This window comes from Mus caroli, chromosome 1, assembly GCF_900094665.2.
Source record: "Mus caroli chromosome 1, CAROLI_EIJ_v1.1, whole genome shotgun sequence".
Classification (NCBI taxonomy): Eukaryota; Metazoa; Chordata; class Mammalia; order Rodentia; family Muridae; genus Mus; species Mus caroli.
In genome coordinates, this window is record NC_034570.1 from 90438208 (window position 1) to 90454257 (window position 16050).

At 38.6% G+C, this 16050-nt stretch overlaps 1 protein-coding gene across 13 annotated transcripts in view; it reads right to left on the minus strand.

The window, feature by feature from the left end:
• Pam (peptidylglycine alpha-amidating monooxygenase) overlaps positions 1-16050 on the minus strand; it is a 265774-nt gene that overhangs the window by 59310 nt on the left and 190414 nt on the right. For all 13 annotated transcript variants that reach the window (XM_021177118.2, XM_029480198.1, XM_029480182.1 and 10 more), the window contains 6 exons: positions 13684-13732; positions 12531-12598; positions 11309-11389; positions 10970-11046; positions 9740-9843; positions 1080-1264 (listed from right to left, as the gene is read on the minus strand). In XM_021177118.2, coding sequence (XP_021032777.1) covers positions 1080-1264; positions 9740-9843; positions 10970-11046; positions 11309-11389; positions 12531-12598; positions 13684-13732 — 564 coding nt within the window. The remainder of the gene's footprint in view (positions 1-1079; positions 1265-9739; positions 9844-10969; positions 11047-11308; positions 11390-12530; positions 12599-13683; positions 13733-16050) is intronic.

Below are 16050 nucleotides of genomic sequence, written 5' to 3' on the forward strand. Positions count from 1 at the left end.
GAAAGAGAGGCCCATTGGACTTGCAAACTTTATATGCCCCAATACAGGGGAATGCCAGGGCCAAAAGAATGGGAATGGGTGGGTAGGGAAGGGGGAGGTATGGGGGACTTTTGGGATAGCATTGGAAATGTAATTGAGGAAAATACGTAATAAAAAAAAAATAAAAAATTAAAAAAAAATCAAACCTCAGGAGCAAAGACAAGGAATGCCAAGAATTATCTTTCACTTGAAAAGGCACACTATGCGGATATGGCTGCAGACATAACCATCTGGAGCGTGGTACAATTTATAAGTCATGGATGTCATTTCCGCCTAAGGAATGAGCAGGTAAGAAAAGTACAAACAAACAGGAATTATATGAAGAAAGACTTACATTGGTGGGATTGGTCACAAAACAGTCTTTTTGTCACTGGTTGAGATTTGATGTGTATGTGTGTGTGTATGTGTATGCATGAATTTGTGTATCTATGTGGGTGCTTGCTTGTATATTTGCTACATTTGTGTCAGTGGTATACACGTGCATATATGTGTGTGCGTGAGCTGAGTGTCTATTTGTACGTGAAAACTGTGTGTGTACTATGCACTGTAAATGCGTGCATATATTTGTGTGTGTGTCTATGTTGATGTTTTTACACATGAGTGTGCATGTTTGTGGAGGCAAGATGTCAATGCTGGATGTTCAGGCAGCATCTTTTATTGAATCAGGAGCTCACTCACTGACTGGGTTGTGCTGGGTAGCCAGGAGCGCACTGGAACCTGCTGTTCTCTGCCTTCCTACTGTGGGATTACAGATGTGCACCACTGTGTCTCGTTTTTGTACACTAGTGATGGGGATCTGAGCCCAGGGCATCATGCTTTAGTGCCAAGCACTGTATCAACTGAGCCTTCTTTTATTGTTTTGATGGAAAAATGTCAGGGAGTGGAGATTGAATATGAAAGAGAGGGAAGAAATATATGTGTGCATATGTGATTGGTTAAGGAAGCTAAAAATAATTGATTGATCATGTAGTTACGTGAGACACAGAAAGGCAAATACAGACCAGAAAACCATCTGGTACTGAGTTAAACATCCGACTCACCTTTGTGATGCCCATGGATCATAACCATGTCGGATTTTACAGGAATTGGAATATTGGCCTCTTCTGGGATAGTTCTGAACATATCTGGAGCCACATTCTGTGTACAGGTCATGAAGGAAACTGCATACTTGGCTTCCATGTAATACATAATGTACAAGTTGCACATTTCATCACTAGATGTGCCACTGTAGGGAGAGGAAAGGAGACAGGACATTGAAAGTGCTCGTAGCAAACCCTTCCTTAATGCAAGAAAATACAACCTGTAAGTCTGCCAACAGCGGACTCAATAGAGAAGAACTGCATCTATTTTATATTTCTCATTAAAACCTATCACAGTCTCCAACATCAAAGATGTATTTCCACCCAACATTGAAGTATTGGTGTCTGGTTATTCTGTGGACATCACCCAGTATCACAGATAAAAAAATGATACTTAAGTAGCTCAGAGATACAGGTTTCCTCATAAATCCTTTTTGTTTTTTATTTACCTACTGTGTTATAAAACCTACACATAAATAATTCCATTTTTAAAATTACAGCATTTGCTTAGTGACGGTGTGATGGTTTATTCCAGTTATCAACTTGGAAAAATTTAGAATCATCTGGTGTTTCAGTTTCATCTCTGTTGCTTTCAAGAGAACTCCCTGACCAAAAGCTGAAAAGGGGAGGAGATGGTGTATTTCAGCTTACAGGTTATAGGATGTCAGGTCAGAAGCTCAAGGAAGAACTTAAAACAGACATGATGGAGGGACACTAGCTGGTGTCTCAAGCTTAGCTTTCTTATAAGCTCAGGGCCACCAGCTTAGATTTAGTGTCCTGTACAGTATGCTAGACTCTTCTGCATCAACTAGGAATGAAGACAATTTCCTAAGTGCAAGACACTAGACTAATCAGATCTGGGTGATCATTCAGTTGAGTCTCCACTCTGAGATGACTGTAGCCTGTGCCATGAGGATACTAAAAGCTGTAGGACATCTGAGAAAGGTGTTTCAGTGAGAATGATCTAGATTAGATTCACCTGTCAGCTTGGCTGTGAGTGACTGGTTGATTTCTTTAATTGATGTGGGAAGAACTGGTCTAATAGTGGTGGCACCATTCCCTGGGGTCCGGTCCTAGGTGTGTGGAGCCTAGAAGCATGCATGCATGCATCTTTGCTCTTGACTATGGATGTCACAATTGCTTTGATTTCCAACTGCCCTTCCTTCTCTGCAAAGATGGTCTGTAACTTTCAGTTATGAGCTAATGAACCCTTTCTTCCCTAAGCTGTTTTTTTTTTTTTTTTTTTTTAAATCAGGGTATATTATCAATCTATCAGTAACAAAAGGAGGACAGATGGTAAAATTTAAAATACGCTAATAGGAATCTCATGTATTACTTATAAGCACACTTACTGCCCAGATCCTAGAAACTTGTTTGGGATTCCCTGCCTTCTTTTTATAGTCATGTGACTCCTAAAGCATCATAAGTATATCCCTGATATCTGACAGTGGGACTGGAGCTAGGTAGTAAGGAACGGAAGAATGGTGAGCAGCGATTCCCAGTGAATAAGAGTAATCTTTTCTAAGGAGTGCACATCCTACCCAGGTAGTATTGTACAGCTGACAGATAACGCTAAGTATAGATGTTTAAAACAGTGGAACAGCTGGTTCCAAGAAAACAGTCCCAGGTAATAGGAATAACACCAGACCCTTTACAAAGCATGCTTTCCTCCTCACTCAACACAGACTACCAGGTCTAAACAGTCTCTCTGTGGTAATTAAGGCTTTCTATCCACCCACTTCAGAAGGCTTGCATAGCAACTTAATTCTGGATAAAGAACATTCCCTTTCGGTTATTAGTTGTAACCATTTTTAGCAAGCCTAATCAAAAAAGCAGCTTTCTACGTAGACTGTTTGCTCTGGAGAAATTCATCAGGGTTGGTTTTTCCAGCAGTGCCATGAAGCAATCAATTCTTTTCCATAGCAACATAGATGACATCAGCAAGAAAAGGGGAAAAAATAAAAATATTTTCCAAATCAGATGTGATTCCTGTAAGCTGTGAAAATGTGTGGTTCCCGTGAGACCTCGGGAATCAGCTCTCGCAATGAGGACAAGTTCTGCAGATGCTTCGGAAATCATTTGGCTTCTTACTGCAAATCTGATATATGTCATTTTAACAGCCTTTTCCACCCAATAAAAGCAAATCATGAAGTGAAGCAACCCCAAGCCAACACCTGCTCACTGTGTATTTCTTCATGGTGTCAAAACACCATCCAAAATTATCTTTGAACAGCTTTAGAGCTGGTCAGAAAATTATGTGCTCTGAGAGGAATGGGTGGTGGCATAATAAAAGGACATGGAAGAAGGGAGCTTCTTTTGGTTTTAGCCTGCATGCTCTCTCTTGTAGGCAGGTTCATCTATGATTCTGTCACTGGTATTAGAGACTATTCTTTGAGAGTCAAAGGGATACGGAGAACAAACAGAAACATCCAGCCTTGTAGCATGAATATCTCTCACTTTCTTGGGCTTTCCATCGACAGACAGACATTGGTGGACTAGACAGAATTTGCAATAAATTCCCTTTCAATATACGTAGATTCATTCTAGCAGTTTGATTCCTCTAGAGAACTCTGACTAATACAAGACCCATAACCCCTAGTGAAATGGACACAAATCTCCCAACAACATCAACCTACCAATCAACCAAAGAAACAAAAGCCAGAGCCAGGTGGATCCAGAAGAGAATTCTGTAAGACCTTCAAAGCAAATTAATGCTCATATTTCTCAATATTCCACAAAATAAAAATTGAAGGCACATTGCCTAATTCTCTTTATGAAGCCACTATTATCCCGACGACAAAACCACACAAAGAGGCAACTAAAATAATCAATCATATTTGCTAATATTTGTTATGAAAATAAATGTAAAAATTCTCAATAAAATGCATATAAATCAAATTCTATGCATCAAAATGAAATTCTCAATAAAATACATATAAATCAAATTCTACACATCAAAATGATTATCCACTATGATCAAGTTGGCTTTATCCCAGAGATAAAGGGATGGTTTAACACAGGTAAGTCAATAAATGTAATCCACCACATAAACATACTGAAACAAACAAAAATGCACTTTTATTAGATGCAGAAAAGACCTATGACAAAATCCATCACTCCTTAGTGATAAAATCCTAAAGAGACTAGGGATATGTTCTAGTTTGGGTAACTATTGTTTCGGTGAAGCAACATGATCAAAAGCAAGTTGGGGAGGAAAGGGTTTATTTAACATACACTTCTGCATAATAGTCTACCATTAAAGAAAGCCAGGGCAGGATTTCAAGTCAGGCAGGAACCTGGAAGCAGGAGCTGTTGTAGAGGCCATGGAGGGGTACTGAGCACTACTCCACATGACATGCACAGCTTGCTTTCTTATAGAACCCAGGACCATCAGGACAGGGTTAGCACCATCTGCACTGGGCTGTGTGCTCACTCATCAATCACTAATTAGGAAAATGCACTAACCAGTACTCCTCAGAGCTCAGGTCTCTAGCTGCATATGTAGCAGAGGATGGCCTAGCAGGCCATCAATGGGAGGAGAGGCCCTTGGTCTTGCGAAGATTATATGCCCCAGTACAGGAGAATGCCTGGGCTAGGAAGAGGGATAGCATTTGAAATGTAAATGAAGGAAATATCTAATAAAATTTTTTTAAAAAAATGAACAAACAAAACAAAACAACCCCTCCCAAACGAACAAAAAACCCAAACAAACAAAAAAGAAAATGTCCTACAGGGCTGCCTATAGCCCTATTTTACGAAGGAATTTTCTCAATTGAGGCCCTTTCCAAAGGTAACCATCACAGGACACAAGAGATATATCCCAATATAATAAAGGCAATGTACAGTAAGCTCACAGCTAGCATCAACCTTAAAAGGATAGAAACTCAAAGCAATTCCATTGAAACCAGGAACAAGACAAGGTTGTCCACTCTCCCCTTATCTACTCAATAAAGTACTGGCAGTCTTAGCTAGAGCAATAACACAACTGGAGGAGATCGATTGGATACAAATAGGAAAGGGAGAGGCCAACCTATCTTTATTTGTAGACGATATGACTGTGTACATAAAAGGTAATCAATCTGGGAACAAGGAGCTAAACTGTGAAATGTTTGCTAAAAAGAACCATCAGCCTATCCAGTGATGGGGAAAACATGCTACTCCCGTTGCCAGGAAACCAGTGAGAGGGCAATTGGTATAGGGTTAGAATATAAAGTAAGAAACCAGTGTTAATTTTACATCAATGCTAGAGGCAAGGAAATGACGAATAAGTTAGAAATTATGTATTGGAAAGTACAAAGTCATACATTTGAAAAGGCTAGTGAAGCCATGGGTCTTGGAGGAGAACCTACTGTCAAAAGTCTTTACACTAGTATACTTCATATTAGTAGCTTTAAATCTGACGTGTTTTGGTGGGCCTGGAAAGACAGGAAATCTCAAGAAATGACTGGTGAATGGAGACTATTCTTGCTGAATAACTGCCTGTAATTTATCATGTTCTGATACACCGGTCCTGATAAACCACCATTGCTGAATGACGATTTAGTTCAAATGCATATATTTTTGGTGGTATTTCTGAAAAATATTTATTTGTATCTATGTATCTACCATCTACTTCAGACTCATGGAGGCTTTTATAAAAATATTTCCTAATACAAAGGTTCATAATGGCCATTTAAGAAAGTGCCAAATATTCTGAAATGAATCACTAGAGAACCCCTGAGTCTGTAGGTCATGCTGAGACTGTAGTCAGTGACACTCTGCAAACTCAATGGTATCTTCCCCCAGCCCTAACAGAAACTGGGTTTAAATATAACCAGAATGGGTCATACTAACCTGGGAAATTAATATGAGATGTTAAAGATTTTGTTTTATGAAATCTAAGTGCTTTTAAAGATGCACGATAAGGGGTAAGTATTTAATCATATACCTTCCACTTTGCAAATACTGCACTTAAAAAAGTTGATTAATAAAAAGACATGAGTAGGACCAAACTGCCAACCAAAGAGTACACATGGAGGGACCATGGCTTCAGCCATGTATGTAGCAGAGGATGGCCTTTGTCAGGCATCAATGTGAGGAGAGGCCCTTGGTCCTGTGAAGACTCTATGCTCCAGTGTAGGGGAATACAGGGATAGGAAGTGGGAGTGGGTGGGTTGGTGAGCAGGGGGAGGGGAGGATGGGATGGGGACTTTCGGGGGGATAACATTTGAAATGTAAATAAAGAAAACATCTACTAAAAAGCAAACAAACAAAAAAACCAAACAAACAAAAGACATGGGGTAGAAAGGAGACTATTTTGGAAGAGAGCTGGAACTGCAGGAGAAAGAAGGAGACCAGAGAAGAAATGTGGGTGACAATGAACAGAGTATATTATACCAGAGCATAAAATGTCACAAGAGACACTCATTATTTTGTATGTGATACAGTAACATCGAACGGTGAATTAAGATGGTAAATAAATGCTTTATTTGTTTAGGACAAATATCTTCTATATATTGTCATTATTCTCCTCTGTTTATATTGTCACAAAATAACACATTTCAAGAGAAAAGATGACCAATAAGTTGACTAAACAGGTAAATGCTACCTGATAAGCATCCGAATGTAGATATTTAGTCTAAAATTTTTGGGTGATTAGCTGACTTAATTAGTTTAATTGACTGACTTAAATAGATTCCAATTGTTTAAACTTGGCTAAACATTTGAAATTAATTTAGAGAAGTGTCTCATTGAATGTAAAATATGTACCACAGGCGTAAAGTATTTTTCACAGATTCACTGGAGCAATGTTATTACTATATATTTTATGCAGTTTCTTCTTTAAGATATATTATTTTATAATTTATGACAAATATATATTTATGTGTAACATTTTATCCTTCAGTACATTTGTTAATTTATCCAGACTTAAATACAAATGTCTAAAAAGTACATTTAACACTAGTTTTTATTGACAAATCTTGGTGCCATGTATTAGGAGCAATATTATGTTTTAGCATATTCATCCAACAGAGAACATACTTTGGTACATCCACCACCTTGCAGAACTATCACTTTTTCATACTCAGGTTCTTGAAATGTATTTATTTTACAATATATATTATTTATTGTAGTCACTTTGTTGTCTACCAGAAAATAAAAAAAGCTATTTTCTTGTCTATTTAAAACTGTATACTCTTCAACCAACCATTCCCACTCAGTCCTACTTTAACTCTACCTCTGAGTCCTGCTAACTATTACTCTAACTCTTCAGCATTTTTAGATTGCACATATAAAAGTAAGACTGCCGCCTGACAACTCAGTGATTAAAAGCACCTGCCAACAGGACCCAGGACCCAGGGTATAAAGAGAGAACAGACTCCTCCTAGTGGTCCTCTGATTTCCACACATATGATACAACACAGGTGGTTGTATATAACACACACACACATACCAAATAGATTTAATATTTTAAACAGTAGTCTCATTTGGCATTTGTTTCTCTGCCTGGCTTATTTTACTTAGCATAATGTCAGATTCATCCATGCTGTAATATTTTCTTTTCCTTTAAAGGCTAAACAATGTCCCACTGTGCAATACACCACATTTTCTTTTCTATTCCCTCATAATGGACATGCAGATTGTTAAATTAGCCTATTTGTTTTGTTTTGCGATATTATCTTCAGATGAAGCTAAGTCAGAGTCAAGGTTGGCTTTGAACTCACCATGATTCCCAGCAAGTTCTCAAACCTACAGTCCTCCTGTTTCAGCCTCAACGGGTGTGCAGCACTGCACTTGGATCTATTTCTCAATGGCAATATTTTGAAATGAATCATGATTGTTCCAGCTAAGCAAACATTTCTCTGGTCTAAAAAATGTAAGGTTACAAGAGTCTAACTTGGCTAATGTAAAATATCACTTAACTGAACATTTTTACTTGTGAGATAAAGCCAGCATGGTTTCAGGGGTGGTATAGGGCAAAATGCTTCCAAAGTCAGGTTGATAATTCTCTAAAAACGTCAAGGAGTTTCCCAACTAGCCTGGAGCAACTATTGTTTGTACCAAACTGCTTCAAGCACTGGGTCAGACCTACATCCAGTGAGTCAGTCTCTCTCTCTCTCTCTCTCTCTCTCTCTCTCTCTCTCTCTCTCCTCCCTCTGTTTTCCCCCCTCCTCTCTCTGTGTGTGTTAGGTGGGAGGAGAGAAAGAAGGAAGTTTACAAAGAATAATTTAATAAGAAATCTCTCTTCTTTGCCATTTACATTTTCAGCTGTGATCCTATTGTACCCTGGAGACTACACCTGTTAATGTACAAAACACAGAAACACTGTAGACAGTATTTTTTGAAATTTTAAAGGCACATGAAACATTATATGCATCTGTAATATGCATCATAATAAAAATTTTATTCACCATTAGATTTCTTCAGACATGCATTATTACTTTATTATTCTGGAGAAAGTAAATCACTAGTATAAATTAAACATTCGAAATCCAAACCCATCCAATAACTTAATTTGCCATAATCCCTTTCTATTTCATCTGTATTAAAAATAGTGTTTACTTTATCTCACCAGAGAGTTACAAAAGGATAGAGTAATATCCCCATTTTAAAGTATTATTTTAAAGGGAAATGTACAATTTTACAAAGACTAGAATTATTCTAGGCTCATGAACCCAAAAGAAGCCTCTGGGGACCACTTGGGCTTCTCATTCTGGCAGTGCAGCAAGCGGTTGATGCCTATGGCTGGAATTACTTCAGAGAGGCAACTCCACAGACACAGTCTGGCCAGAGGTGGAATGATGCCCCCTTACCCAAATGGTTAAGGTCTGGGAGGCTAAAATACTCTGGGGCCTCACACTTAAGCTTGCAAATCGATACATGCAGCAGAGCTCTTGAAAATGTTTATTTTGAACCTCTTTCTTGACTTCTGAGAAGGTTAACAAAATAACCTCTGGCATTTAACTACCATTCCTGTGGCCCCACAAGAGCACAGAACACAGAGCAGCTGATCAATACCCGCTGGATCCTGTTACCTCAAGTGTCAAAGACTGTCACAGAGTGTGTGACCCCTTCCCTTTTCCAGTGTGGTTGTGACTATATTGTCCTATCGTCCTTTATGATAAGTCAATAAGTTTATTGATTTTTCTCCAGTCTTCTCCAAAACTTTAAGGAATACACTAGAAAAGCTGGCTGAAAGCTTCTTCTTTAATACAAATTGATAGTCTCCTCATTCAGATAAAATGGAAACCCATGTTCTAAGAAAACCCATCATTCATGAAAACTCCATGAAATGCTGCTGTCCTTCCTTTCTTCACTTATTGGACAGGGAAGGGACTCACTCGGTACACAAGCAACTGAGAATTACAGACTGGAAATCAGCACACTGAAAGAATTATGGGTGTGGTTGTTATTCTGCTTAAGGTTAAAGTGAGGAAAAAAGGACTCAAGTGAAAGAAATGTTCCCAAGTGAGGCCACTTTCTAGAGCCATTCCGTAGCAATCAGTTAGGGAGTGATACAGTGCAAGTTTGTCATAATGACTCAAGATACTGAAATTGTATAGTTCATTCACAGAGGTAACTGTTAGCTACGTCCATGGCTTAACCTGATAAAACTGAATAGGGGGAGTGCAGAATCTTACCCGATGTGGGTGGCTTCGGTCCTCCCCTCACCAGTGAACACACATCTGGCTGCCAGTATATCACCAAAAGCAACATCTACTGGGTGTTCCACAGGGTAAAAAGCCTGCCCCAAAGACAAAAACAAGAATTACATGTTGGAGTCATGTGAGGTTCAGAGCATTGTGGGTAGAACGGATGAAGACAAACACACAGAGAGTGTCCCTGATCCTTTCAAAAAGAATTGCTAGATAAAATGAGTTCTCTTTTAATTCATCAGTTCCACACTATAGCACAAGTGCCAGAGTTTAAAATAAACAAACACTGTTTATAAAGTCCTCTACCCCCAATAAGACTGGAAGCAGAGGTTTCTGAAATGGACTGAATAATGATAGGGTGGAAAATACAAACATCACATTAAGGTAATTAGTGACATTGCTATGCCCATAGATCTGTGCATTGCTCAACCTTTATCAAAATGCATTGTCTTGCACAGATGGCAGTTCACAGGGACCCCAGGTGGTCAACACGCAGAGAAGAAGGCTTGGTGTGCTCATTCTTAACTAGGATGTCCAGATCATACCAGACCTCCTCAGAAGAGACGGCAGAAGGTTGTTACTGCCAGAGGTGGTGGGTGACTTCAAGGAAGCAGTGATTTCTGGACAGAACAGGGCAGCTGTACATATGAGGTAAAAAGGTGAACAAGGCCTGTGCCAGCTCAAGCCAGACAAAGTCTTAGGATGGAGGTAGGGGAGGTAGGCATGAAGTCTCTTTGAGGGGGACCGAGGAACTGCTGTCATTTGATGGCTGCTGGGAGCAGAGTCAGTTTTCACTAATTGTGTGACTCCTGGTTCGGCAGGTCCCTGCTCCTGGGTAGGGTCAACTCCGAAGAGCATTCAGTAAAATAAATGGGACTTCGTGGCTTTAAAAAAACCAAAGACCTTGAATTGGGTGGATAGGAAGGTCTGGTGGATCTGTGGGAAATCGGCTGGGGAGGCTGAGCATGATCAAGGTAAATTATATGAAATTCTCACAGAACTCATAAAAATACCCCTTAGTAAAAGGAAAAGAACTGCCACCATATCGAGAGAACTGATGAAGTATTAAACTGGAAATTCTAAGCAGAAATTAATATTATATAGATATTGTGAAGACAGAGTCACAGACTTCAGGATTCTAGGGAAATTCACAAAAGACTTATAAAAGGCATTAAAAAATTACTTACTGTTGGAATTAAGATAGACTCTACCCACCTGTGGCAGCTGGGGGCTCTGGCGTCCAATCAGCGTCCACTGTCCGTTTCTTACTCTGTATCCACTCACTACCTTACCTGAGGAACAGCAATCAGAATGGAGCATTATAATAAATGATTTGGAAACCCAGAGCCACATTCAATAGTTAACTTTCTTTTCAAAAATAAAACTTTAGTATATTTAAGATTTCAAACTGTTGCCTATCTTAATGAAGCATCATAAGAGTTCAAGGAATTCGATAAGATATATTTAAGGTCCAGCATAACTTGATTTCTATATTTACAGTTCCAGCAAGCACATGAGAGTATTTCTAATTTAACATGCAGCTTCCGTTCTTACCTAAATGGTGAGTATGGACTCGGTAGGCAAACACATGCATTGGATACATTTTGTAATGGCACGAAATGTCAGAATTCACTACTGCGGGAACAAAGGCACAGAGAGAAGTCACTATGCAGTTGGGAAACATCTCATTTATTATTTATTTACTTATTTATTTATGTTAGAAGTATGAGTGAGGTAGTCTCAGGCTCTTGCACTTGGCTCTCCTGTGAATGGGACGCTCCCTCATTACCCAGCAGGTATCACTCAGTGTCACACATTTTACTAACATGTGTTACGAGCCTCTGGCCTCACATTTATTTCTTCAAATCTTTTCCATACTGTATATTTTGATCCTATTTCCACTCAAACCTTTATTTTATTCAATAACAGAATGACAAGGTCCAACTCAAAGTACTCCGTGTGAAGGCGGAGGGAGCCATGGCTTGCTTGTTGTCTTTTTTCTTGAAATTTATCCCATGGAAAAAACCCTAAGTTTGTTTTTAGGTTAGTGCAAAAAAGAAATTTAAACATTGAATATAATTACCTAGAGTCACTAAATTGGTAGCTTGTGTTTACAATAGGCCCATTCTATATGCTTTTCCTCTCTTACAGTCTAACAAATACTAAAGACTCAATAAATAGTACATTAAAGTCAATTTTAAAAATAGTAATAGATAAACCATATCAACATTAACTTTGAAAGATTCTTACTCAAACAAACATACTACATTCAGTGTGATATTTTTGTTGAATCACTGATGTTGTATGTATTCTTGTAGTTTGTTCCAGCTTAGGAGAATTGTGTGATAGTTCCATTTTGCAACTAGGGAACTTAGTATATCTAATTACTAAATCTGAGCCGTGTTGGATTTTCCAGCCTTTTGATTTTTTTCCCAACATAATAGTTTATACGGCTATATATTATACAGCTTAACTTTTTACATGTAAAGAATGATTGGCTGATTTGTGCAATAAAATTAGTCTTTATACAACACACCAGCAAACCATGGACCTTCATTTTGGCATATCTATAAATAAATATTGGAAAAGCAATAAATTACTGGCTTATAATGATTTTTAAAATCTATTTAAAATCCAAGGATGCTAAAGAACTGATTTATTTTTCAGATATATATCTAGACATTGTCCACTTTACAAGTTCATAGACTGCGCTATATATCTCTTCTTAGAGGTTAGTTGATGAGATAATGGTAAATATTAAGAGGCCACTCCTCACCTTTCTCTCCTGGTGGTATAACAGTGTTGACAGACATCATAAGGTACATGCCCGCAATCAAAGGCTGTCTAAAAATTAAAATAAAAAATGTAAAACTATATATACATATACATACACACCATATATAATATATATAATATATTATTATTTTTTATTTTTATGCTAAGGGTTCTGCTTTTTCATTCAAACGCTAAGGTAAGGATCATTGGGAAAAGTTTTGTTGTTGTTTTCCATGGAATGAACACTTTAAACAGTGAATAAAGCAGATTATTCTCCACAATCTGGGTAGGTCTCATCCCGCCCTGGAAGGTCCTAAGAAAGAAGCTTCCTTGAGATGATGAACTTCTCCTACAAACTGACTGCCTTTGGACTCATGGCATCACCTATCCCCTGTCCTGAACCTCCAGTTAGCTCTCCACACGCTGGGCATGTCAGTTCCAGAACATGTCTCCTCACTGACCCTGCTCTTCCTTCTCCTCTCTTTTTCCCTTCCCTCCTTCCCTTTCTCTTTCTTCTCTCTTCCTTTCCTCCTCCCTCCTTCTTTATTTCCTCCTTTCCTTCCCTCCTCTTCTCATCCTACTGCCATCCTTTAGAATTCAGGCTTCTTTGGAGACTTTAACAGGGCTGTCATGATTCATAGTTGTCACGCACATGTTCTTGTTTAATGTTCTCTCCTTTGACTGTTGGCAAAATAAGTGTAGAAAGTGACGTCTAACAAACATAGCCAGGGTGATGGCATGCTACAAGATTATGTCATTAAATAACAAATGGCTCAAATCCCATCTTTTGAACAAGCCCTTGCTTTATTATTATTTCAAATTATTATCATTGTTGTTAGTTTACATTTGATGCAACTGTATCAATCCTGTCCTGAATTCCTGTTAGCACTGCACACTCTGGGCTGGTCAATCCCATACCATGTCTCCTCTCTGTTGACCACTATGTGAGAGACTGGAGGTGACTCTTTCGTGGCTGAACCTAACAACGACTCTAGCCTTTCACCGAAGCCTTTCAGAAGACAGCTGCCCAGACCCCTGATACTGAGATAATAAATATTGATTTGAGGCAACAGTCATTTTGGGCTAATTAATCTTCTACATCAGATAACTAAATATCTCTTAAGATCTTATCTGGAAAACCTGGAGGCACTTACGGCACACGTGTGAGATGTAAGGACACACCAGAACAGTCTTTGTGATTATCTGAAAAAAAGAACAAAAACAAACACAAACACATGTTAAATATGAACATGTGGAAACAGATCTCAAAGCAGGGTGCTTTAATCGATTCTTAACGAGTACTACTTAAAATATCAAATTGTGTGATATTTGTTCTATGAAGTACTTCACGGGAGATTTCCCAATCATCAGTTCACACAACCACCAATGAATCACAAGGGTGAATACAGCCTGCCTCCTCACTCTATTTTGTACCCAGAGGGCAGACACAGAGGCACAGAAGCAAGTGGTTGCTGTGTTCTGCATCATTTTTATTGCAGAAACACGTGTGGAAGTTGGTGAATTTGATAAGTACAGCTGTGTCAAGCTTCTGGAGCTCTGATTTTTCTGCCATGAGGGTCTGCCCCTTGAACTGTGAGCTAAAATTAATTCCACACCCCTTGATTTCTCTCACCAGACTATTTTATCACACTGACTGGAAGAGAAACCCAGACAGTGTATAATAATATATATATATATATATATATATATATATATATATATATATATATATAGGCATTTTGGTTTTACAAAGATATATCTGTCTAGTCCCCTTAATCAATTTCTGGGAAGTACTATTTTCACAAAAAATTCACAGAAGTTTCTCTTCTTCCCTTCCTCCTCTTTCTCCTAATAATTTTAAGTGCTTTTCAAAGAATGAGAATTTATGGCACAAAACAAAGCCTTTAATGCCAGGAATTGGTTACATCCAATCAAGTTATTGACCAAGGAGGCCCCGTGGAAAGCTATAAACACCCAGGCCATTCGCAAGGCTATTGGATGTTCTACACAAACTGTTAATAAGACCCTATTACTGAATACAATAGCTATTCCACTCACTGAAGAAGGGGAAGGCAAGCTTCATGTCCCCTGGAGCCAACTAACACAGAGATCCACAACTGGACAATGTGCAGAGAGCAAGAGGCTTTGGAGCAATGAGTCCTGAATGAGGTGTTTCCATCATAATCCCTCCCCTCAAGGTTCGGGAAATTCTGAGGAAGAGGAGGCAGAAAGATTGCAAGACTCAGGGGAAATGGATCACACCAAGCAAACAAGGCTTGCTAGACAAGTCAGGACTCAGACCCCTAATGGTATTAGAATTACATGAGTCTATCTAAGCCAGATGGAGTCCCAGAACAGAGAGGGGAGGTGGACACAAGCCCACAAGCTTAAACCAGACGATGTCTCCAACTGATAACTGCTTGCAAAAGACAATATACAAACCACACTTAAGGGCAGGCCAATAGTAAATGGTTAATACAAAATTAACTCAATGGTATTGTTGAAGTTTTCTTTTTTTCTCATAAGAGTTTGTCTAGGTGTTTTCCTTCTTTCTTTCTTCCTTCCTCCCTTCCTCCCCTCTCTTCCTCCTCCCCCCCTTTGGGTATATAATCTGGCTTCTTGTTTTATGTTTTCATGGGATTTCTGAGTGGGCAAAAGTATGTGTATCTCAGTATTTTTTTCTTTGGTTCCCTTTTGTTGTTGTTTTATTTTATCTTACTTTATTTTTCTAGTGTGAGTGAGTGTGTATGTGTGTGTGTGTGTGTGTGTGTGTATGAGAGAGAGAGAGAGAGAGAGAGAGAGAGAGAGAGAGAGAGAGAGAGAGANTGAGAGAGAGAGAGAGAGAGAGAGAGAGAGAGAGAGAGAGAGAGAGAGAGAGAACAAGAAAGGGTGTGGCTTGGGTGTGAGTTATCGAGGATCTGGGAGGAAAAGGAGAAGCTAATCAGAATCTCTTGTATGAAAAAAATGTTATTTTCAATTAAAAAAAGAATGAGAGTTTAAATAGAGCTTAAAGAATGAGCTGGTAAATAATAATACTAAGTAATGAACACATAGAAATGACAAGTGAGTATGATTCCTTCACTTATTTTATAAGAACACTGACTTCCTTGTATGAGCTGAATGTAACTTAATAAAAATACCTAGTCTGTACTACGTTCAAAATGATTAGTTGATGATCTCATCGAGAAACATGTGAATACCCATGGTGATTGACGGAGAACGGTTAAAGTAGACCTTCATTCACAGCAGATGAACTCCAAACCCTAGGGACTCACTTAATTAGCTTAGATAATTGCAGGAAGCATTTTTTTTTCATGTGCATAAAATCCTAGTGAACTTAAAGGTTATTTTAAGAAATGACAATCATCTTCATTCAATTAAAACTGAGCAACATGTAGCACTCAGCTCTGGGCTGTAACTAGCAGGCAGTGAAGGGGGATTCACTGGTTTCTTTAGACACAATGGAGGAGAGGTACAGAAAGGCAAACGGCTAGAAATGGTTAGATAAGACAATGGGAGAA